Raw genomic sequence first — 23,780 nt, 5'->3', positions numbered from 1 at the left:
TTGTTTGAGGACAGAGACGAACCTCAAACAACCCCCTCCCCCCGGGCAACTCTTCCATGGTCTTAAGTGGGATGGCTTCCGCCCATTTTGCAAACTCCCTTCACAACTATGCAGACTCTCCTATTTCCCGTCAGCCATGATCCCAACACTCCTTCAATTCCAGCAGTGAGAGGTCGCGAAACCAGAGAAGAAGAATAGGCGTGGATGTTTCTAAAACGGCGCTCTATTTCGCGGAAAGTCATGGGACAGTCCAGTTTGAAAGTTACTTTTAACTCAAACTGACCTTCCAAACTTTTGATGTTTTTATACATCAGTTACTATCTCTAGGTCACATGGGTTGGATTACGCAGCTTTGTCCATCCCCCGTTTTACCACCTTTTTGGTGTATATTCCCTCTTCATTAGAGAGACCGTCTATCCAAGGGCCGGAAAACCTGTCGATATTGAGGATGCTACTCTAGATAGTTCTCCCACCATCATCCGTATGTCATTGGTTCAACCTCAGCCTGATTTAGCATTGGTGGGATTCGGAGCGGCCGGTTTAGTATACGAAGTTGGTGACGATGTTGTTTTCAAGACCTGTCAAGTCGAAGATATCCTTTCGAGTGATACCTCTGGTGACGATCGACGCTGAGCGTGCGTGACGGGCCCTTGGGCTTCTTGCTGATGATGGATGAGCCGCACTGTCCTGAGAGCGTTGCAGCAACGGTTTCAACCCAACATTGTAGAAGCTATTGATACCGATCAAACCCGAAGGTTTATATCTCCGCAGGTATTGCCCGTTATCAGAATTCGGAATTCCTGAGCAGCCCGATCACATTCGGTTGGACTGTGATATTCTACGCGTTCTTCTTCATCTTCACGGCCTTGGCATTTTATTTAGATTTGCGGATCGGCAACGAGCTTTTCGATAAGAAGGGCCGGGCGATTCTCTGCGATTTCAGCGCCGCCACGCCGTTTGGACAATCTAATGGGGGACACAACTTCGGCAACCGCCCACTTCTCGTAACTGGCTCTTTACTGACTGTCTCAGATGCCACAGATAGGTTTACAATGGGTTCACTTTTTTTGCACATGGAACATGGAACTAAGGCACAGATATTTGTCGACAGAAATGGCAATTTGGCCCTACCAGAAATAGGGACCGGCCATCAAGGCATTGATACGATCATTCGAAAAGCATGCTTAGGAGAGAGGTCAGCTCCAATTTGCAGATGCTAACACGTCTTAATTCCATTAACACCGATATGAAACACATTCCTCATGATGCTACTCCACCCCGCCGTCAATGGAAATCTTAATCAGCCATAAAATATCCATTTTCATTCTTCTCACAATATCTCTAGGATGTGTTTACAATGGCATTTTGTTCGAAGATTAGTTACAAGAGCTAGCTGATGGTTATGGTTTGAATAAAGACGAGGGAAGTTGTTTCGTTAAGTACCAGATGCCTTTGCAGCCAAAATGAATGTAGTAATGAGTGTCAAAAGAGCTTCTACGATCATAAGTTAAGAGAATGACTAGAATACTAAAATCTCCTTCCAAGATTTTACTTTTCCATCCTCTCCCCCAGATCTTCCTGAAAAATCAGTAACGGTGGTGACGATAGCTCCGATATTAGCGATGTTGGCGATGTTTGGACCACGCGAGCAAACAACGTCAGTTACGGGAGATTCGCCAACTGTTAAACTACAGAAAAATCGACATTATGAGCTAAAAATCGTATTGTCTCAACGCGGGTATATTCACAGAGGCTACGCGTAGGTCGCGTCCGAGGCTTATCTACAGTTGCCACATGGGCTTCGGATATGGGAGCTCCCCAAATGAACCTACCGCCAAGGCTCGGGATAGTTTTGACCACAGGGCCTGGCGGTCCAAAATTCCTGCGTGTGCCTGCTGGTATGTATCCTTACCGATGTGTCCTTACCGCAACACACATCGTGGGCGACTTGACATTAAAAAATCTGAAGTGGTAGAATAAGCTGTTAAAGGATGCTGCTGGTAATACTAAGAGGACATTTTTGCGATCTGATCGATATTGACACATTTAAAACGGAACTTGGAAGAGACATTCCAAAGATGGGAAGTTTTGCAGCCCTTTTTTATAATCATCTCACAAATAAGCAGCTGCCCGAATATTCCTGCACCTCTCTGGCAAGGCAGAGCTTGAAGCAACCTAAGTTGCAACATTGACAGGGTTTTTGAGAGAGTTGCTGTGATCATTCAACAGGCAGCTACCCAAATATTGCGGCACAGCTCCTGCAAGGCAGAGCTCGAGGTGGCATAAGTTGTGACTTTTGACAGGACCTTTGAAAAGAGTCGAGGTGATCATCAAATGGACTTATGGGCATATATGCTGGAACGCTGGAACGCTGGAGCTCTGCTGCCTATATGGTTCATGCGGAGTTTGCCCTTTTTTGCAGGGGATAAAGTGGTGGTTCGCGAGTTTTCGAGTTCGCCCTTGTCCGACCATTTCCATATGATATGTGTGAAAGGGGGTTTTTGAAGAGGCTTGGGCAGAAAGCCACATTGGCTTTATCCTTGTAACTTATTCCACAGTAATAGTTCCTATCAATTTCTCAACTTTGAACGCTTTATCAATTGTGATAAACGCAGTAACTGGCCCTTAGATATACGTATATCCAGCTATAATTCCCCCCTTTTGGGTAGTTAGGGGAGGCTCAGGAATTCGCAATTCAATATCACGTGGATTGTCTGATGGTTATTATTTCACGTTTAACCCAATAGGCATGGTTGCTAAATCTTTATAGATGAAACTCATGAGAGCAAGTGCTCACAGGGTAATCTCTTCGGAGATTCATTCTCAAGATTTGTCCAGTGTTATTACTTTCTAGTGCTAATTGAAATTCTCTTAATTATATAGGTGTATACTTCTCGATGATCTTGGCGCAGCTCTTGTCTGACTAATCAACTTTGGCTCAGGTGCCGTTTAACTGAGTGAGCATCAACATCACGACGCTGCATATACAGCTCTTCCACACTCCTAACTGCTCTCCCTCCTTCCCCTTAATTCTGCTCCTATTTCCCTCTTGCTGCTTACCCAGACCTGCAGCTTTTGGGACCGTTCAAGAAACAGCTTGTCCCTCTACTGATTATCAGTTCTCTCGTTTCTCCATCCATCACCGCCTTGGAAGCAGAAACTCACTCACATCTTTCCATAATCTTGCCACCATGGTATGTTGACTAGCTCCTAATATTATGTCTCCGCGGGTCTACTTTTGTACTGACCTCTGAAATTTATAGGGAAATCAACAGTCAAATCTAGGTGGTGGTTCTGCTGACAGCAAAGATGACAAGGACAAAAAGGTAAACACCCTCACTACAAGTCCATTCATACCCGGTCGGTCACCATTACCTTGAACTAAAGCTAATCCCGGAGCAGAAGGAAAAGCCAAAGTACGAGCCACCTCCACAGCCCACAACCAGAATCGGCCGGAAGAAGCGCAAACAAGCTGGTCCCAACGCCTCCGCAAAGCTCCCAGCCGTCTACCCAACCTCGAGATGCAAACTGAAATACCTCCGCATGCAACGCATCCACGACCACCTGCTGCTCGAGGAGGAATATGTTGAGAACCAAGAGCGCATTCGCAAGACGAAAGCTCAGGCCTCTGCGTCTCCCGCCACCAGCGGTGATCTTGAATCCTTGGATCGAAATGCTGATGAACGCAGCCGCGTGGATGATATGCGAGGTAGCCCCATGGGCGTTGGCAATCTCGAAGAGATGATCGATGACGACCACGCCATCGTCTCCAGCGCGACGGGTCCTGAATACTACGTATCCATCATGTCATTTGTCGATAAGGATCTGTTGGAACCGGGCGCGAGCATCCTCCTTCACCACAAATCCGTCTCAGTCGTAGGCGTGTTAACAGATGATGCAGACCCTCTCGTCTCAGTCATGAAACTCGACAAAGCGCCTACAGAATCATATGCCGATATAGGCGGGCTCGAGTCGCAGATCCAGGAAGTCCGGGAGGCTGTCGAACTACCCCTTCTCCATCCAGAACTCTATGAGGAAATGGGTATCAAACCTCCCAAGGGCGTCATTCTCTACGGTGGGCCCGGGACGGGTAAAACGCTCCTAGCCAAAGCCGTCGCCAATCAAACAAGTGCTACTTTCCTACGAATTGTCGGCAGCGAATTAATCCAGAAGTACTTAGGAGATGGACCCCGATTAGTCCGACAGATCTTCCAGGTTGCCGCGGAACATGCACCATCCATCGTTTTCATTGACGAAATCGACGCCATTGGGACAAAGCGGTACGAGTCTACGTCGGGTGGTGAACGTGAGGTCCAGCGGACTATGTTGGAACTCCTTAACCAGCTCGACGGTTTCGATGACCGCGGTGACGTAAAAGTCATCATGGCCACGAATAAGATTGAGACACTGGACCCAGCGCTGATCCGGCCCGGTCGTATTGATCGGAAGATTCTCTTTGAGAATCCGGATCGTGAGTCTTCTTTCCTTTCCTCTTGCTTCCCTAATCCTTCCACCCCCCATGCCAAGCTCCTCTCATGCCAAGCTCCTCCCCAGATGCCACATATATTATTCCTCCATTTGCTAACCCCCGACTCTCCACACAGAAAATACCAAGAAAAAAATCTTCACCCTGCACACCTCCAAAATGTCCCTGGGCGACGACGTCGATCTGGACGAGTTCATCAATCAAAAGGACGACCTGTCCGGCGCAGACATCAAAGCTATCTGCTCCGAGGCGGGGCTCATGGCATTGCGCGAGCGGCGAATGCGTGTGCAGATGGCTGATTTCCGCGCTGCGAGGGAGCGTGTCATGAAGACGAAGAGCGAGGGTGAGCCGGAGGGGTTGTATCTGTAAGATGGATTCTGTATGCACCTTTGGCATGAATTTGTGTAGCTTTTATATTAGGGTTGGTAGATGGGTGCAAATGAGATATTAAAATCATTTTTTCCCCTCAGTTTATTGTGCTTGGGACCCAACGAAGACTCTCGCTTTTCTTCTTCCCAAGACACATACTGCTTCTACCTAGTCTTAACACAAGCCTTGGGGCGGCCCTTTTAATGTCAGGAGTGATTCTCTATCAAAAGTTTCACATATATATAGCCAACCCAAAGCGGGTAAATTTAGTTCAACAGGGCGTGGAACCACCCTTGCTCACATTATCAGCATTCCGACGTTGAGAGTTTTAGAGAGACAGCCTCAGGACGCCAAGGAATAGTCAAGCGCAAAAGGTAATTGATATCGCTCTCCTCATTCGCCTGAAAGTATGAAGTGACCGTCACATGCAGTCCAACGGATGGTTGTCCCCCGACCTCATACGTGCGTGCGGTATTTGATGGAGAACTCAAAAAGCAGGCGTGCCATTCAGCTGGGAAATATATAACCGCATTTAACTAGAAAGTTAAACCAATAATTAATAATCAAAAAAAAATTAATAACTAATGATTCTGTTTCAAAAGTGCGATGCTCAGCTGATTTGCCCTAGAAATGGAATAACGGTAATTGTTGGGTTCTGTTGTCTGGTAGTTATCGAGCAATTGGTAGAGAATCGCTCATTTGCAAGGACTCCAGGGTGCAGTCCTTGGTCAATGATACATGAGTTTGCTGGTCCAGCTGGCAGCAATCAACCCTCGACTCGATGCATGAAGAACCGGCTCGGAATTGTGCTGTTGATGTGTCTTGGGGGCGCCACTATCAATTTTGGAAACTTCATTGAGATCCCTCCAGCAGCATCTTGTCAGTTGTCTACCCCGAGGAGTTGTGAGAAACTAAATCTGATATATAGACGGCAACATCATTTCAGTTTGTCTTCGTCCTGTCCTTCGAATGACTAGTTAACAACTTATCATGAGCGCAACTATCAGTGCAAACATTAGTTACCCCAAACAAAACCCGTTGTTGACTTTGAAGTTGCGAGATTGATGAATCTTCAATAATTCGAGAAGCAACCTCATCCTGCAAGGCCAGGTACAGTATGTTCCTGTCAACTCCTTGACCTGGCCGGCTCGGCTTTGTTATGCATAAGCACCTTAATCTATCAGTCGGGACTTAGGTTCTGCGGGGAAACGGGGCCCACTAGCTATGCTAAGTGACGGCCATGTCAATGGATCCAATGGCTGAAGTGGAAATCCCGTAACACAACAATGCTGCCACACATTAATGAACCAGCTAGACCCGCTCACCTCCTCGGATAACTAAATCTCGAACCAAGGTCCTTTGGCACAACTTTCCCTCGGGTTCCATTTGAGTTTCCACTTCATCGAAATTCGGCGCAAATTGCAATGGTCGTATCTCTCTGCGTCCCTTTCTTGCTCTGCTGCCATTGGACTGACAATAAGTGGACCTATGAGGTTGCTTGGTCCTGTGATAATGCATGTGGTCGACTTCGTCTAGCCCAGTTTTACGAGATCCGGATCTGGTCTGCCAGTTACTAATGATAATTCTGAATGGCCCAGCCATTGTGGGCGAGAAGTCCTTCCAGAAGCTGACTGCACAGGAAATGCCAATTGTGGCATAATGAAACTCAATACTAAATGTATTGCCGCAGCTGCACCCCGCTTCGGAAGAGCTGTCCGTATATTATATATGTTGAGGGCCAACATGCTTCGCCTTGTTATCTGTCTTTCTCTATTTGGAACAGAGGCAGCTTGGATTTCTCCCGTTGACCTCCACGGTTCCATATAGACTTTTGAATTGTCTGTTCAAATTCTGTGGTTTGGTTGGCCAGCGTTCCCAGTTCTGAATTGAGAAGATTCTCTTTGCCCTCATCCACCTCTCGTGATATCTTTTAGAAAAATATAGCGATACCCTTTTCCTCACATTTTCTCAGACATGGAGTATTTCAAACCGGAACAATACATAGAGTTGCCGACCAAAGATCTCCTTTCTTGGATTTTTGATTCGCCTCCCTACGATCAAGATAGACCGGTGAGCTGAACGACCCTTTACCATTGACCGCTGCTTTAAATTGGTTTTACCTGCATCGTCGATGATCGAGACCCTTTCCATGGCCGCCTTAACAATACAAGAGCTGAATAGTTAACGCAGATCGTTATTCAATACAGATTTATATCGATGCTAAAGACCCCTCAAAATCGATATCATGCAACCAAGCTAGAAAGATTATCCGCCAGCTCATTGCTGGGCTGAGGGCCGCCGGGTTCAAAAAAGGCGACTGTTTGAGTATTCATTCTTTCAATGATGTGCGTGGTCATCCTTCCAACGTCTTGAAATTGCGCTCTTGTCCAATTGCAGAGAAAAGCAGCATTTAAGAAGAAAGTGAATCGATCTTAGTAGCAACCATGTATCTAAATTATTGCCAACCTTCACTTTAGATCCATTACTCTATGATTTTTCTCGCCGTCATCGGCGCGGGTGGGGTTTTCGCGGGCACTAATCCTGGATACACTCAATTCGAGCTCTCACATACCATCAAGACCGCAAAAGTGACCTTCTTGATCTCAGAGCCAGAAATCCTGGACAACCTCGTTGCAGCTGCGGAGAGCAACAATATCCCAACCTCGAACATCTGGATATTCAATACACAAGGCCAGCCCGTGCCTGCTGGACATAAATCCTGGACAGAGCTTTTTAAGCATGGCGAAGAGGATTGGATCCGTTTTGACGATCCCGAAATCTGCAAGACCACAACAGCAGCCCGGCTTTTCAGCAGCGGCACAACCGGTCTCCCAAAGGCGGCAGTCATTAGCCATCTGAATTTAATCGGGCAACATATTTTTGTGCATGATACGAAACCTCCCCCCCATCAGGTATGTGTGCCTACCTATTTCTCACCAATGAAGCATAAGAGCCTCGATATGGAACAACATCGTAAATGATTCCACAAATACAGTATGTATTTAACTTCCGTATAGATTTCACGTGTCGTGGCCATTCCGTGCTTCCATGCCGCAGCCGTGCCAGCAACGCACGTCAGCGCCCTAAAGGCCGGCATTACGCTGTACATCATACGCCGCTTCGAGCTTTTGCCATTCCTGGAAGTAATCGATAAATACAGCATTACCGATGTTTCAACGGTTCCCCCTATGGCTGTTGGTATCGTTAAGTCGCCCTTTGCCAAGAAGGATTACTTGAAAAAGGCAAAGAGTGGTGCTTGCGGTGCTGCCCCGTTGGACAAAGATGTCCAGAGTGCGTTTCGGTCCATGTTGAGTCCTGGCGCACCTTATACACAAGTCTGGGGTATGACTGAGACGACATGTATTGCTACCATGTTTTACTACCCGGAACATGACGATACTGGATCCGTAGGACGGCAAATCCCATCTCTTGAGATAAAGTGAGCCTCTGAATATCCACACCCTCTCAAAGTTCCCTTCCCTCCTTTTTCCTAGCTAATACCACGCCTCAGATTAATCGACAATGGCGGCAAAAACATATCCGCCTACGGCGTACGCGGCGAAATCTGCGTTCGTGGACCAACAGTCATTACTGGCTATTTCGAAAATCCAGCCGCAAATGCCGAATCCTTCGATGGCGATTGGTTCAAGACGGGAGACATTGGCTATTGCGAAGAGAAAACGAAGAAATGGTACATCGTTGACCGCAAGAAGGAACTGATCAAAGTCCGTGGGTTCCAGGTTGCTCCGCCGGAAATCGAAGCCGTGCTGCTCTCACATCCACTTATTATGGATGCGGCTGTCATTGGTGTGACGTTTAAGGAGCCGGGGGAGGAGAAGATCGAGCACCCACGCGCTTATGTAGTGCGTCAGCCTGTCCCCGCTAGTCAAAATTTGACGGAGAGGGAGCTGCAGGAATTTGCGGGGGCGAAGTTGGCTAAGTATAAATATTTATCTGGTGGGGTGAAATTTGTGGAGTCCATTCCGAAAAATCCTAGTGGCAAGATTTTGAAGAGACAGTTGAGAGAAAATGCGAAGAAAGAAATTGAGCTGGGGTTGCTTGCGAAGCTGTGATTTGGGGATGAGGGTGATACTCCAGGTGTGTGTGATATATTCATATATGCTTCTTGCAAAGTTTTGTCGAGTCAACCGTAACTATCCTTCAGTTCGTCCTACCTTTTCAGATTGAAGTATGTTCAAAAGAGTGATAGAACACATGATTTAAAAGAATACGACTCTGCTATCCTCGCAGTACTTGACAAAGAGCTGCCAGCTTGTTTTCTCGTCTTTAGATGCACTGGCAGCTAGATTAAAGCCAATTGTTTGATTGATGGAAGTTTCTCCACCTCCAGCTTCTATATTGCTTTTGCGGTACCTTATACTCATCTTGAATTGATGATCGTTTGGAGTTGTAACTAGAATAACATTGGTAATTATCTATTGAATAGTGTTTGATGAATCTCCTACTTGACCAGTTTTCGTGACGGAACTTCAGTGGCGAATAGAACGGCGATGTACCATCTACTGTATTTTTATAAAGCAAAATGATGAGAAGATGTAATAAATGTAGCAATTCATGGAAGATACTTAACATATTGAGAAAAGCGCAAATGAAAACGCCCATAATTTCCTGCTCGTTTTTCCCTATAACCCACAGACTAGCTTCTCAAGTTCCTCTTCCCGTTTTTCCCGTCCGAACACTAGTATTAAGTATAACAAATTTGTACAACAAAGGAAAAACAAGATGGGAGAGGTGATACGGAGGTTGCATGCTCGCACAACAGTCGATAGCGGATCTCTACACGTATATATGTTTCCAAGAAATAGCATGAAGCTCCAGAAGCTCTTCACAGGCGCAGACCACTACTCGACGAGCGGTGCAGATAGTGTTTGAAAAGATGCAGCCCGTTTTATATCAGCTTGCTTGCCTCCACTCCACTTCATTAAATATGGAATTGCATCGTAAGAGCTGACTATGCACCGTCACCCCAAATTCCAACCACACCCATAGAGAATCCCAACCCAAGAACCCACGTTCTCAATCTCAGGAACTTGCGCTCCTTCTCCATCTCGTTTTGAACAGTCTCACCATTGATATCAGAATCCTCGTCAGTGGGTGGGGTTGCTGTATTGGGTGCGGTAGCAGCGGTAGCGGATGAAGCGTCTTCTTCACCCACAATTTCAATCTCACTTCCATTCCCATTGGAGTCATCCTCCTCACCTCTCACCAAAACGGAGCGTCCGGCACGGGCACGAGCATGACCCCAGGAGATAACGCCAAAACCAGATCTCGAGCAGGAGCCGAATCCAAGAGAGCCAGCTGACAGGCAGCCCCATGATACTGTTTTGCCATTATGCCACCATTCCAGGCCTGCACCGCCAATTATCGACATAAGAGCCGTCCAGATCAGGTACGGGTGCCTTCTGTGCGGAGACGACAGGGTGAAGGCAGTAAGGAGGGCAAGAGCAGCGATGTGGCTGAGCCTCAAAACATGTTTTCGGGTGTGAAATTGGACTTCTTTGAGTGTTAGGGAGGCCGCCCCAGCGTTAGGAAAGGATTGAAGGGATGGAATGGCGATAGCAGAAGTGGCGTACGAAATGCCCTGTGTTAGACGGTTCGTAAAAGTTAGTCTCGTATCCTGGGTTTCCCTGATGTGTTTTCTCCCGCGCACTCTCCTCGCCTAACGTATGTTTGCTTCTTCAGGTGGGGAGGGATGACTCACTGTTAAAAGGCCAAGGGAGATGGTCCCCACGAATTTTGAAATGGTAATGGGACAAGCCATGACGGGAGATTGATGTCTATTGATGCATACAATAATCACCTGATAATGGAGAGAAGGAGAGGTAGGCGCCGGGGGTGTTCTAGGATAGCGGATTCACCCGTCACGTTCGCCACGCAAAGGGGATAGAGATTGCTGAGCAGTCCGCAATGGCAAGTATAGATATTCCGCCAATCAAGGAAGTTTTGTCCACCAAGCTTTTGAACTGCAGCTGGGAGTACTCTGGGCAGCAGAACAATGTAGAATTAAAGGAACCGTCTGCTGTCAGGTTGAAGATATGATGTCAATTTGCTGGTTGGACACGGCTTACTCATCATTGGCTTGGCCAATCAGAAGCGTTTCATTTTTATATACCAAACAATAAACGTCAAAGGAATAAAATATATCCCAATACTATGTACCATTGAGATATGGAAGCATATTTATGGATATGAATCTGTATTTATTTTTTTAACATTTTTTTGGCCTCTGGTGAATATTGCACAAGTCAAAGCAGCTCAGAATAGTTAACTAACTAGCAGGGGCTCTACGTCCTGTATTACCACATTTACTACAGCGTGCTGGTGCTCATTTTTTAGCAGACTGATTTGAATCCTCCACTACTCCCTCCACAGCTTGTTGAGCAGCTTGAGCCCTAGCTAATCCTTTCTCTGCTGTTGGAATACCCTCCTGAGCTACATAGGCATGTCCCTGTTCTCATTTGCATTTTTGCTTCTCATTTGCAGCCTGTAGGCCTTGTTTTCCTGTGTCAGAATAGCGGCACTATGCATGGCTAGCTGGCACCCTCGAACCAGTTGACTTAGGGCTTGATTGGTTGGACTAGAAGGGCTCTGTGTACAGTACTTGATATACTGCTTGATCTTGTTGGACTGATGTTCTAATTGAGCCACATTGTAGGGGGTCTTTATGGTCCAGGAAGACTGAGATTCATGAGATGTGCCAGAGGGACTGGGTGTATGTAGCTGAGAATGTAGGCGCATAAGAACCTCCTCTGAATTGTATGACACTAAGCCTGTCACCTTGAATCCATTCCTAATAGTCATATCCTTCAATGCCTCCTTTCTAGCTGCAGCATATGGACCCAAGAACTCATCCTTACTCACATGATTGATGCCAAATCTCGTGCCTGTTTTAATCTGCTTGTCATATGCCTTCTTTAAAGAAGCAAAACAGCTTACATTTAATGTCGAATGAATTTTCAAACTTAGCATTCTTCAATTGTAGATGATGAATCAGATTCTGTACATGTCTTCAGTAGTTGAATGGCCATATCTCGTATGCTTGTCATTTGGGGGGATAGACCTCTCTCATCCATGGATATTATTCATTGAACTAGAGATTCTTCTTCCATTGAGGTCAGCTTTCGCTTGCCTTGTTGAGACTTCGCGTTTGTGGTTCAACCACGTAGTCGGTAGGATAGGCTTGAGAGAGCAACATCGTACACCTTGACAGGTGCTCGCATGCTTGAAAATTGCTCAGTTTCATAAGCTCTAATGGCCAAAAGAAACCTTCCTTCCTGATTGGAAGCTTGATCTTTTGATTTGGTGGGCATATTGAATGATTTGGTGAATTCAGGTGGTTGGAATGGAACGGTGGTCCGGGAGGTGATCCGATGATCGCTTACGTTAATGGCAGAAAAAATGCCGAGGTTGTTTTGTTCCCCAGATAATTCCGTCATTGGATACAGATCAAACACAGCCAACTGAACATAAAAAGATTATAAAGCACGGCATACCTGAACAGTGTTGAATTGGTTATAAGTTACAGAGCCCTTAATTCTGAGCATTTGTTTCCGTTTTATCTCTAAGTTATCCTACACTTCAATCAGGCCTATTGTTCTGCAAACATTGTTATTACATCGAGATCAAAATTAAAGAACTAAAACAACATCGCGAGGATCCATAAAAAGAGCTCAGCCCCATATATGCTAGCTACCAGTACTAACTCCCATAATTCTACGCCGAGATAACTCGGTTTCCCTCCATTCTCAGATAAATATTTCGGACCTCCACCCTCTGAAGTTGCTCTTAAGCCTCCACGATTGCTTTTGTCCTGCCGAACACACGATTCCTGCCAGAATTTATACCAGCACGTTCAGAAGCACTCTTCCTCTCGTACAATGTCTCTCCCAAAGTCTGCGTATATTAGTGAAGTTTGGAAGGATGGGATCTTTGGTATTATGCTGTTGCTCTCTTCGAATCCTATCTCATAACCGTGCAGTTCTGCGCGCATATCGAAGGAGCCCTATTAGAACTAACCAGAACCCTAATCAATAGAAAACAAAGTCGTCTTCTGCACCGGCGGTGCCGGTACCATCTGTAGCGCTCAGGTACGAGCAATGGTCTATTTAGGCGCCAACGCATTCATTCTTGGACGGAATGTCGAGAAAACCGAGCGATTGGCCAGGGACATTGCTACAGCCCGGCCCGGCGCAAAGGTTATTGGACAAGGAGGGACTGATGTTAGGGATTTTAATATCATGAAAGCTGCAGCTGAGCGTTGCGAGAAGGAATTGGGTTCAATCGACTTTGTTATGTGTGTACGCCCCTTGTGATTTCTATCAATCCACGGAGATGGGCTGCCAAGCGAACTTTTACGGGCCAGTCCCAAGATCGGCATATCCGTGAGTCCGTCGATTTCTCGAGGGCGAATAATCGATGCTAATATGAATCTTCTCGAACGCAGTGCTGGTGCGGCTGGGAATTTCCTTGCCTCGATAGAACAAATTTCCGTAAATGCTTTCAAGAGCGTCATGGACATCGATGTCCTGGGATCATACAACACCCTAAAAGCCACCCTCCCATATCTCATCGAATCTGCCGCAAAACATAAATGCGATGGAGTCACGCGTGAGTTGCCCCCAGAGTGAATTTTTATCTCTTGCGTATCGGTTATGCTACCATCACGGATCCTGACGTTTTTCTAAACTTCCTCTTAATACAGCCTCCCCCACCGGTACAGGCGGACGCATCATCTTTGTCAGCGCAACGCTCCATTACGCTGGAGTCCCACTCCAATCACATGTATCCGTCGCCAAAGCCGGTGTCGATGCGCTATCCAACAGCGTGGCGATCGAATACGGGCCCCTCGGTGTCAATTCCAACATCATAGCCCCAGGACCAATTGCAGACACAGAGGTTCGTTGCACTCCGGAAAAGGCTAATCGTGTTCAAAATTGATTTGATCAACTAACAGCCTTCTTCAAAAAACTAGGGAATGCAACGCCTTTCCCGTGCTGAGGATGCGATGGAAAGCAAATCGTCAATCCCATCTGGAAGATGGGGCACCGTCAAGGAAATCTCTGATGCCACCATCTACCTTTTCTCTGATGCCGGAAACTATGTCAACGGCTCGACTGTTGTCGGTAAGTGCAAATCCGAGCTCAGATATTTTCATAATAATGTTTTGGACTGACTTCTCGCTCTCTTTTACCATTGTAGTTGATGGAGGTGCTTGGCGCTTGCAGCGCTCGGGCGGCTCCCGCCCCGGATTCAAGTACCCAGACTTCCTTCTCTCCGGTAAGGAAGTGACAGGCGTGGTGGGGACGAAGAAATCGAAGTCGAAAATTTAAAGATGTATATGTCTATATAGGTAAACCATGAGTTGAATCATACGATAAGAGGTGCATGCATTTGTGCTTCTACTTACGTCATATAGCTATACATTGTCTACTACATTGGCATTTTTAGGCCGTGTATTCAATTTCTAATTTCTTGCATTTTTGTCTGGTTTGTATAAACTTCAAATGATGGATGTGTTGTATTCATTTACGAGACTGCAACACTTGTCTTGAATTACTACCTGCTCCCCATCCATATTAAATGGCTTTGATAAATGATAGGTAAAATTGCTCGAGTGAGCTTTCCTGTTTATGGTTAACATTCTCGGTATTTTCTCATCGGATCCTGTGTCCTGATTGCTACTAGGTTGATGTAACAAATATATTCCTGTGAGAGAATTGTGGTCACTTTGAAACGTGGAGACGGGTCTTTCGAAGTCAAACATTAGAAAGAAACCGAACCCCTTCAGCTCATCAACAGACTGAAATAAGACATTCCCCTGAAAACATGCTAGTAAACCTCACTTCCTTTAGATTGATCAACCAAAACAATTCTCATTGCTATATATACGTTAAGAACGGCAAATTGCCTCTTTTTGACTGTCAAGCCATCTTCACTCTTATTAAAAGCCTTTTCTGGCTGTCCAGTTCGAAGTGAATAACGGGAGGGTGAGGGTTTAAGCATACAGATAATATAGAAATACCTGGTGCGTGCATAATTTCATTTTTCGTCCCAGATCAGCCAGGTTCCCTAATTTTCTCCTTTCCTAAGAATTATGAGATGATCACTGCCAATATATATAGTTATATATTTAGTGCTGTTAATCAATAAGAGACTGGGCAGATGGAAGTATAACATGGAAGGCCCAGCTCAAATAACTAGAAGCATTACTAAATTGGATTGATTAACCAGGAATTTTACCGCAGCATTGTTAGCAAATCCAGTGATGAATTGTTGGAGTTCTAATAACAATTGATGTGTTCTACTGAACATTCCTTGGCCGAAAGTTTGGATTTAAGTTCCATGTTGTGGAAACGACATCGACTAATACAAGGCCCTTGTAGCTCAGTGGTAGAGCGCATGACTTGTATTGTGATCATGAGGTCCGCGGTTCAATCCCGCGCGGGGGCAAATTTTTTTTTTCACATTTTGTCAGAGTTAATTAAACCTTAGGCATCGTTATGATGATAATCATACCTCAATCATTCCTATCTTGTTTCAACATATTTTCTATCACCAGTTCAATTAATTTGAAAAGTAATGAATTCAATATTATTTCAAACAAGTTTATACCCCAGCTATGCTGTAAGAAATTTCACTGCACCCATCTTTCTGAGTCTCTGCCAACGCCACTATAAAAACAGGCACTTTAGGGGACAACACACACATATATATATATACAGTGGTTTAGCACGGTCAAACATTCTGCTATTACCTTTGGCTTCGTATGCCCTGCTCATGTCAGCCTCGTTCTTCAAGCAAACACTGAGCTAAGAGCTTAAGTGGGAAACTTTAACTTTCCGCGTTAGGACAGGACTTGCCACATATAAAAGTTTTTTAGAAAGCGAAACTCAACAGCAGCGCGCATGGCTAAGTGGTTACGGCGTCCCGCTCGTAACGGGAAGATCGTCGGTTCGACTCCGACTGTGCGCATCAGTTTCAATTTACCATCACGAACTACGATTTCATTTTTCGGCCCCGCTTTCTCTTATCCATTCGCTGCCTAACTTAATGTCTTGTTCTATTATTTTTGTATTTTTATTCTTTTCTTTCCCCCTAGCTTTTCAGGGCCGAAAGATTGCCGCCAATTTAAGAAGGTTTCTTAAGCTGTCGTCAGTTTATCAAGTTCAGTCTGTCTACACCAATTTCAATTGAGCGTAAGATGACTAGTTCTTGTTTAGTAGCAACAGAATATAACTGATAACTAAGGAGATACCAGGCTGTTAAAATAAAACCTTCTTTTTATTTCTTCTTCAGTCTCCATTGCAATATGCATGAGAATCCACGACCTGAGCTCATCCGCAAGTAGCATATTGTGTGCTTCTTTGATAATTGGTACTGCAACATGTAGTGTCGACGTGGATGATTAAGGTGAGACTTTCACTCCTAGCAGCACATGTGGTTATGTTGAGTGAACCTGTCTTGGCCTTCTCAAACTATTCCAAATCCTTATTCAGGAGAAGAGGCTTGGAGTCCCGCCTACGTGATGTGTATCAAGCAAGGCTGTACGTTGTTTGTTGAAGGCACGTAGCCGCCTCTAATGCACAAGGGCAATTAATTATCTTTGTCGCTGGTTAACTTCATAGGTACCTAGGTATCTAGCGGCGGGGGGGATTCTGCATCACTACTTGAGCTGGTGCATGTCTATTCGTCTTCAAAACCTCTCAGTTCCATTAGTCTAACCATACGATATGGTGACCCTGGAGCTATTTATTTTTTTTCAATTTTGATTTGAAAATTGCAAAAGTGGATTGATAATTTGTTTAAACTACCTATGGCATCCCTACGCGACAGGCATTTGTTATTGCAATGTGAATTCATCCCCAAGTGAATATAACCGCCTTTGCCTGAGGATAACCATGATTATGAATACCGTAATAATTGAACATCCCTGGCGGCTGCTTCGATTGAGGCAAGATATAGAATATGTGCAACCGCAATGTGTATAGAAATACGTCCAGCTTGTGGCGCCTGTGGAATATAGGGAAACGATGATGTATTGTTCCTTTGTGTGACAAACGAAGGCGGAGGTTGAACCTTAGCATAAGGAAGTGGGTAAATTCGGGGGGTGAAAGAAAATCAACTCCAAGAACTTGGTTTGGATGAAAGACGATGGAAGAAAGAAAGGATTAAGGAGAAAGATGCCACTAATCACTCCCAGGAAACACAGAGGCTCAATTTTGCTGTGTGTGAAATGATGGAAAAAGGACTTTCACCGTTAAAGCAATGGAGGCCTACTTTGGTGTATAGCTAAGCCTTGTCGAAGCACTTCATTTGCTTGATGTGTGGATTTTGCCATTGTTGAAGATGGAAGAGGATAACCACACAAGAGGCCGGTAGAGTGAATCTCCTTCCCATTCCCCCTCCTCGAGGACGGGTCATTCACAAAAGATCCTCGCACACTGCCGACCTCAAAGCTCTGGTTTCGTCCCTTTCTTCCTGCTGTTGCTTCCTTTCTTTCATCCATCTTGTCATGACAAAGGAAAGAAATACGTCATCGTTCGTTGAACTACCCAGGACATCCGCCTTCTCGAGCTTTTTTTTTTACTCTGAATTACACAGTTCTCTCTCCATAGAGCTGATTTCAGAACCCAAGAGTTGACTTATGTGTCTGAGTTGTGCCCACCCTGTCGAATCATTAAAGGAAACGCGTGGAATCTAAGTAGTTGTGGTGTTACTGTGCTTGGAAGTCGTCGAGTCAGCTTCTCCAATATCAGAAGCTCCATGCGACTTCGACACTTTCTTACCCCAGAATCCAGCCCCCATAAAATGCCGCGATCCAAACACACAGACAAATCACCAAAACATACCTTGATCATACTCAAAACAACACCCATTTTCGTCAACTTTGCTACCAGAGGCAGAGTTGCGTGATTCGCGGAGACTGAGCCCGCACGAGCAGCTTGATTTATTGATAACCCCGGTGTCCAACAAAGCCATTCCTCGTAGCGACACCCGTCTCAATATCGACAAAAGACTAATGGCTTTTGTTTAATTTCACCGACTTCTTCAAGATTCGGAACGATTGAGTTTCTAGTCCTGAAATAGATCCCCGTCTTATCACAAATCTCAATGGCTCCCTTTCATCTCTCATACTATTCAACAAACAAAAATGAACGGAAACAAGAAGAAAAACACCGGGAATGCCCCTAGTAACATTATCAGCCAAAACACTCCCGCTCAACAAAGACCAGTTTTTCCAGGAATTCAAATCAAGGGCTTTGCCAATACCCTAATGGCAAAGGAAAACAAAAACCCCAGCGTTCAACCTTCTAGCTTAGGGGGCGCTGCCGCCGCTAGTACAGCAACTCATCGGGTGGGGAGATCAAGTATGTTGTACGTTCCAAACCCTGCCGGAGTTAAAACGGTCTATAAACCTATCATTACCAACAAAAATGGGCCACTGGAAACGTCCAATTCAACTCCAAGCGGCAGTAATGCCGTAAAGGAGAGTGTTAGCACTGGAGCGCAGACTATAAAGTCTGGAAGAGAAATTGCCAGTGTGTGTGTAAAAGCTTGCCACAGAGCTGCAGTCAACCCACAGACGCCATTGAGAATGAGATCAACGTCGCCAAGCAAGTCAGGCTCCGAAAAGAATACACAATCCTCTGTAGCTTCCAAATCAATGGGAGGGAGCATGGACAACGTCACGGGCACCGATACCACTCCATCCGGCAAAAACACGAAAAAGAAACGAAAGACCCGCAGAGCAAAGAAAAAGAAGAAGTCACCTGCTGGCGATCAGCAGTCTGAAGTTGATGGAGACGATGAAAGTAGCTCTGAGTCTAACGCGTCGATCGTGCCGGAGGAGCCTGTCCTATCCGAGGTACACGTAAGCAAGCGGCCAATGACGGCTGTCGAAACAAAACATAGACCCGCCCCTGTTATTAGAATCGTGGGGATAGATGTGAAGGGCCAATCGAGCAAATGCAGTAGCTCGAGCAGTATTGGTTCATCTGCAGCCAAAAATACAGGCCCGTCTCAAGCCGAAGCTGTTGTCCCATCTCCAGCTAAAGATGCTGCCTCATCTTTAGCTAAGGTTGCTACCCCATCTCCAGTCAAAGTAATTATTTCTAAAGTAGCCAAAAATATAATCCCGCTTCAAGCCAAAGATGTTGCTCCATATACAGCCAAAGCCATTGTTTCATCCCCAACCAAGGCTGTTGTTTCATCCTCAAAAAATGCTGCTGCCTCATCTCCAGCAAAAGCAGTTGTACCACCTCTGGCCAAAGATGCTAGCACATCTCGAGTCAATGATGCTGCTTCAGCTCCAACCAAAGATGAAGGGTTGCATCCTCTGCAGACTGACAAGGCAAAAGTTGCCAAATCCACGGCACCCAACAATGAGCCTGATGGGAAGTATAGAAACAACTCCGATAACAGAGAAGTTGAAGAGGCGCTCACGGCGCTAGGAAGCGGGCAAGGACCAAGTGTCACAACTCCCGCCGCGAAGAAACGCCGGCCTCGACCTAGCAAGGCAGAAAAACTACTGAAGCAGCAACAAGCTGCTGATGAAGCCGCTGCTTCAATGCTTCAACAAAACACCCTGGAAGGTTCTGAACCCTCTGGATCAAAGGATGATATTTCTCATTGTCTGACTATAAGCAAGACGGATACACCATCAGACGACGAACTTACAGTTGAAAAAGTGGCTGACATTTTTAGAAGCCATATCGTACCCGAGCCGGCCAAGCTGGAGGACATCAAGGCTTTAATGCTTAAACAAATCCAGATTATCTCAGGCAAAACTCAGTTGCTTAATAAATATGCCAGGGAGAATGGGGCGGTTCAGAAAACTTTGGAGGAATGCAACTCAACCATCCTGACCTTGGAAGAGGACAAGACCGTTCTGGAGATGGAAATCGCGTTAATTAGAGAGACGATGAGGATGTACCGGGGGGAGATGGAGAGTAAAGACTCGTTACTCAAATCTGCTGATCAGGACAACTTGCGGTTGAAGGAGGACCTTGACGCCCGCACTAGGCTGCTTGAAATTATGAGCAAAGATAGGAAGGGTGTGACAAAATCCGTAGCCGATATGCAAAAGGAGATAACCCAAGTGAAACAGGATGTGGACCGCCTATCCGAAGAGAACCTTGGGCATCTCGCCAAGATCGAAAGGTACGAAGAGGAACGCCAGGTGCTCCTGTGGCAGGTGCATCAAAACAAAGCGCTGGCGGAAAATACTCGCTTGGGAAATGAACTACTGGAGAAAAAGGCGGAGCTTGCCGTCGCCAATCAAAACATCAAGGATTTGGAGAGAGAGTTTACCGCCCTGAAGAAGGCCGAGAAAAATGTACAAGGAAAACGCACCTCTTTAAGCGCTGAGTTGGGTTCAAAGTTGGAGGAAGACCAGGAGGAATGGCAGCCCTGTATAGATCAAATGGTTGTGGATAGAAACCCCTTCGCCGCTATGTCTCCACCAGTCAAAAAACACTCACTATTCCAATTTGGCGAACCAACAACTTTCGCGAGCGGGATTGCGACACCCGAGATCAAGTTCCAAATGCCGGAGGCGTTTCTTCCCGAGTTGAGCGATATAAGCAGAGGTTCTGGACCTTCCTCATATCTGAGCGCTGGTACCCAGATGCATGTTGAACCTAACGTATCTAGCTCAACTAACAAAAGCAAGGCGGATATGTCAGAGGTTTCCACGCAGGTGGAGTCTGAGTTTGAAGTTCGAAGCTTAACTCAGCAAAGCTCAGGAGTCGCAAAAATGGAAGCTTTCACAGAGACAGAGGTAGATGCTGGAACCCAGAAAATGGAGATGTTGGAAGCATGTACGCAGACAGAGGCAGAGGTTGGCATTCAGAAGCCGGAGATGATGGAAGCGTTATCACAGACAACGACTGACTTTAGGATCTCCAACTCAACGTGGACAAGCTCAGTGGCCGTGTTTGAAGCTTCCGTGCAGAAGGAGGAACTGGTTGATGTTCGCAAGGTGGAGATGTTGGAAGCCTCAACACGGACAGAAGTAGTGGCTAGCACTCAAAAATTGGAGATGGTGGAAGCGTTTACACAAACAAAGACCGAGTTTGGTATCTACAGTCCAACTCAGACAATCTCAGCAGGCATGTTCGAAGCTTCCACGCAGACTAAGGCAGAGGTTGACGCTCATGAGGTAGAGACGTTGGAAGTTTCTGCCCAGGCAGAGGCTGGGATTACAGGCATGACAGATGCCTCAGTTCAAACGGAGCACGTCAACATCTCACGGCGAAGTGGGGTAAGACGTGGTATCATAATCGTCATCATGATGATTGCCTGGGCGGTTATGATACTCTGGAGCCATAAGGAGGAAGAGCAACTATGGCTTGATGCCAATGATCTGTCGCGGTCTGCACTTATTGGCATTAGGGATGGGACGATGGGGCCATACGGCTGGCTTGAGCGGTTGGAATTTGACTTCACAGTTTGGTTGCAAGCCGATCGGATGCTCCCTGGCTGAATGATAAGAGTGTATTGGTTCAACCATACGATACTCGATACCTTCCTCCGTCTGTCAACAATCCTGGTAATCTTCAGGGTCGATGTGGGGTTTTATCAGCATTTTTCTTATTTGTTTAGTCTTCTTTTCTTTTTCTTTCTATGTTTTAACTAGTTACCCTGCCCACTGACCGCCAGTAAGGGTATGCTGGCATTTCCATTACCACCTGCGGACACCCTAAATTTTTTTGGGGGGTTGGGGTTCGCGGCCCAGCTTTTCCGATACGTAACCAAAGCTTGAATGTATGATGAAGTGGGTTGAAGTCCTTTTTAAACATTTCATCAAGAATGTAAAATATGCCAAAAATATTCTGTAGATGAACTGCAATGTCAAGGACGATCGTTTTCCCCATTATCATCGGTGCTCTAATTGTGTAAAGAGGTTGTGTAAAGGTAGTTATCAATAGAAACCCATTCCATCGTCCACTAGTACTTTGGCTCTGGAATTCCTCACATCATCTCTTCATTTTCTCTCAGCTGAGCTTCCATCCGTCTCCATCTCCATGTTTCTCTCTTACCTGAGCTGATGTGATGTTGGAAGTGCGCCCTCAACACCAGGGTTAGGGGTAGTCAGGATTAGGATTAGGATTAGGGGTTAGGGTTATACGCATCAAAAAGCTTTTCTATTTTTGGAATCCGCCTCGCCCGGGCCGACAATTCTCCCAGGCCGTTTGGCGCTATGCCCAGATTAACAGCTCATGACTTCGGTTGCGTCACCCGGCTTTCGGATGTTTATAATAGGCGGATCAGCCTCCTTCATCCCCTCCTTTTCGCCGTCTTATTCATCAACAACTCTCACAGTTATCCTCTTTCTCATCCTTCTTCATTAGAAGTTCTTTTCTGTGCATACATTTTAAGCCCTTTCTATCTACCGTTCCTTAGCTCTCACAATTTCTTTTTCGTGGTAGATATTATCCCTCCCATCAAACATATAGGGGACGATGTTGCCCTCACTTTTGGTTGCCAGTGCACTGGCATCCCATGCTTCAGCTTTCTTGATTACAACCCCCGCTTTCCGCAGTGTCGGGCACAATTTCCAGGCACTGGATGATACGAACCTAAATACAATCGAGCTAGATGTTAAGTGTGTCGAGTGCCCATTCCCCAAATTCACTGAAAAGTCAAGCCTGCTTTGGGACGATGAATCCGATAGCTGGATGGTATGTCCTCTTATTTTACGTACAGTCGAATACGCTTTGTGAAAAGAGAATATGCTGATCACGTTCCTGCCCACAGAATCTTAACTTCACCACTGATGGTGGCCACCTTTTGGTGAACGAGAGACAGCTTTATCCCATGCCAAATCCCCCTTCTCCAGTCGAAGCTGTTCTGCACCGTCAATCCGATGGCAAAACGTCTTTCCCCTTATCAGTCGGTTATGTGTTCGAAGGGATGACTCTGGGTCCAATCAAAGATGGCAGCGGTGCTGAACTACTCATATTCAACTTCATGATTATCGATGTTGTCGGATATCCAGTCCCTGTTGATACAGTGAACCTTCACGTGATCAAGTTGCCGGGCGGCGACCTCTTCATGCTTGGTGCAGATATCGAAGAAACCTCACCCCAGATGTCATGGCGCCAGTGCCGCCGGAGACCTAAATGCCTGAAGAAACTCATCATCGCTCGTATCCAGTCAATTTTAGCCTCAGCAAAGGATAGAGCTATCAGTGCTGCCAGGAAGATTAAGGGATGTGGCAAGGGGCTTTGGAGGGGAGCTGTCACTGCAGCTGGTGCCTCGAACGAGAGACCTCATCACCATTCCAAGGACCGCTCATTTGCACGGGCTTTTGCTCGGGCTCTTCATGTCTTCGTCGTCCCAGCTCTTCTTGGCTTATCTGCAGGCCTCTTTGCCTGCATCGTAGGAATCGTACTTGGCCAGGGAATTGTTGCTCTGTGGGGTTGTTACCGCCGTTCCAACAGCCGTGAGATCACCCATGTTGAGAGCGGTGATGACGTGGAGAAGGAGCCTTTGTTTGTACCTGAATATGGAGAACTCCCACCCCAATATGAGGATGAGGATCATGAAGGTATTACTCTCCCTGCCGAGAAGGAGTAAGGTGATTTTGAGGAAGACTGTCGAGCCAACTTATCTAGATATTGCAACCGTTCGTGGGTGTCGAGGATGAGGGGTTGCTGCTACATTACCAAAGCCGCTTTTTTATTTTATTTTTTATTTTATTTTTTTACCTTGTTGCTTCACTGTGGTTTTGTCAACAGGAGCTAGAGTTGATATTATTGCGCTTTTGCAAACCATGGCCACTCACTAGCTATTTCAGGTTTAACTTCTCCTTACATTCTTCCCCTTTTAATGTTGTTGTTTTAACTAAAGCTCGATAGCCAAGTAATTAAAACAGAAAGTGTTTATCATTTTGTAAAGGAAT

The 23,780-nt window shown here is 45.9% G+C and overlaps 8 protein-coding genes and 2 non-coding genes across 10 annotated transcripts; 8 read left to right on the top strand and 2 right to left on the bottom strand.

Annotated features, from left to right (window-relative positions):
- Nucleotides 1-483: 483 nt before the first annotated feature.
- Nucleotides 484-2,179, top strand: PAAG_04900 (hypothetical protein; the record flags this gene model as incomplete). The annotated part of the gene is made up of 7 exons (XM_015845407.1): nt 484-616; nt 772-1,195; nt 1,346-1,367; nt 1,418-1,439; nt 1,573-1,682; nt 1,751-1,898; nt 2,127-2,179. 7 exons carry the CDS (start codon nt 484-486, stop codon nt 2,177-2,179), a joined length of 912 nt encoding a protein of 303 aa, XP_015699633.1.
- Nucleotides 2,180-3,191: 1,012 nt separating this feature from the next.
- On the top strand, nt 3,192-4,855 carry PAAG_04899 (26S protease regulatory subunit 4; the record flags this gene model as incomplete). The annotated part of the gene is made up of 4 exons (XM_015845406.1): nt 3,192-3,194; nt 3,264-3,326; nt 3,388-4,471; nt 4,605-4,855. 4 exons carry the CDS (start codon nt 3,192-3,194, stop codon nt 4,853-4,855), a joined length of 1,401 nt encoding a protein of 466 aa, XP_015699632.1.
- Nucleotides 4,856-6,166: 1,311 nt separating this feature from the next.
- On the bottom strand, nt 6,167-6,457 carry PAAG_04898 (hypothetical protein; the record flags this gene model as incomplete). The annotated part of the gene is made up of 1 exon (XM_002793323.2): nt 6,167-6,457. One exon carries the CDS (start codon nt 6,455-6,457, stop codon nt 6,167-6,169), a length of 291 nt encoding a protein of 96 aa, XP_002793369.2.
- A 372-nt stretch (nt 6,458-6,829) lies between these two features.
- Nucleotides 6,830-8,928, top strand: PAAG_04897 (4-coumarate-CoA ligase; the record flags this gene model as incomplete). Its single annotated transcript, XM_002793322.1, has 5 exons — nt 6,830-6,925; nt 7,063-7,200; nt 7,333-7,767; nt 7,873-8,294; nt 8,367-8,928. 5 exons carry the CDS (start codon nt 6,830-6,832, stop codon nt 8,926-8,928), a joined length of 1,653 nt encoding a protein of 550 aa, XP_002793368.1.
- An 899-nt stretch (nt 8,929-9,827) lies between these two features.
- On the bottom strand, nt 9,828-10,637 carry PAAG_04896 (hypothetical protein; the record flags this gene model as incomplete). Its single annotated transcript, XM_002793321.2, has 2 exons — nt 9,828-10,457; nt 10,578-10,637. 2 exons carry the CDS (start codon nt 10,635-10,637, stop codon nt 9,828-9,830), a joined length of 690 nt encoding a protein of 229 aa, XP_002793367.1.
- Nucleotides 10,638-12,753: 2,116 nt separating this feature from the next.
- PAAG_04894 (sporulation protein SPS19) lies at nt 12,754-14,205 on the top strand (the record flags this gene model as incomplete). The annotated part of the gene is made up of 6 exons (XM_002793319.1): nt 12,754-12,808; nt 12,911-13,169; nt 13,320-13,483; nt 13,578-13,771; nt 13,848-13,998; nt 14,075-14,205. 6 exons carry the CDS (start codon nt 12,754-12,756, stop codon nt 14,203-14,205), a joined length of 954 nt encoding a protein of 317 aa, XP_002793365.1.
- A 1,043-nt stretch (nt 14,206-15,248) lies between these two features.
- Nucleotides 15,249-15,325, top strand: PAAG_11952. The gene has a single exon. It is a non-coding gene; the product is annotated as a tRNA-Thr (tRNA).
- A 449-nt stretch (nt 15,326-15,774) lies between these two features.
- On the top strand, nt 15,775-15,847 carry PAAG_11951. The gene has a single exon. It is a non-coding gene; the product is annotated as a tRNA-Thr (tRNA).
- A 2,179-nt stretch (nt 15,848-18,026) lies between these two features.
- Nucleotides 18,027-21,359, top strand: PAAG_04893 (hypothetical protein; the record flags this gene model as incomplete). Its single annotated transcript, XM_002793318.1, has 1 exon — nt 18,027-21,359. One exon carries the CDS (start codon nt 18,027-18,029, stop codon nt 21,357-21,359), a length of 3,333 nt encoding a protein of 1,110 aa, XP_002793364.1.
- A 979-nt stretch (nt 21,360-22,338) lies between these two features.
- PAAG_04892 (hypothetical protein) lies at nt 22,339-23,455 on the top strand (the record flags this gene model as incomplete). Its single annotated transcript, XM_002793317.2, has 2 exons — nt 22,339-22,557; nt 22,634-23,455. 2 exons carry the CDS (start codon nt 22,339-22,341, stop codon nt 23,453-23,455), a joined length of 1,041 nt encoding a protein of 346 aa, XP_002793363.1.
- Between the last annotated feature and the right edge of the window lie 325 nt (nt 23,456-23,780).

Source organism: Paracoccidioides lutzii, assembly GCF_000150705.2.
Source record: "Paracoccidioides lutzii Pb01 unplaced genomic scaffold supercont2.12, whole genome shotgun sequence".
NCBI classification, from domain to species: domain Eukaryota; kingdom Fungi; phylum Ascomycota; class Eurotiomycetes; order Onygenales; family Ajellomycetaceae; genus Paracoccidioides; species Paracoccidioides lutzii.
Note: the sequence above shows the minus strand (reverse complement) of the source record. Positions and strands in the feature narration are given on the sequence as shown.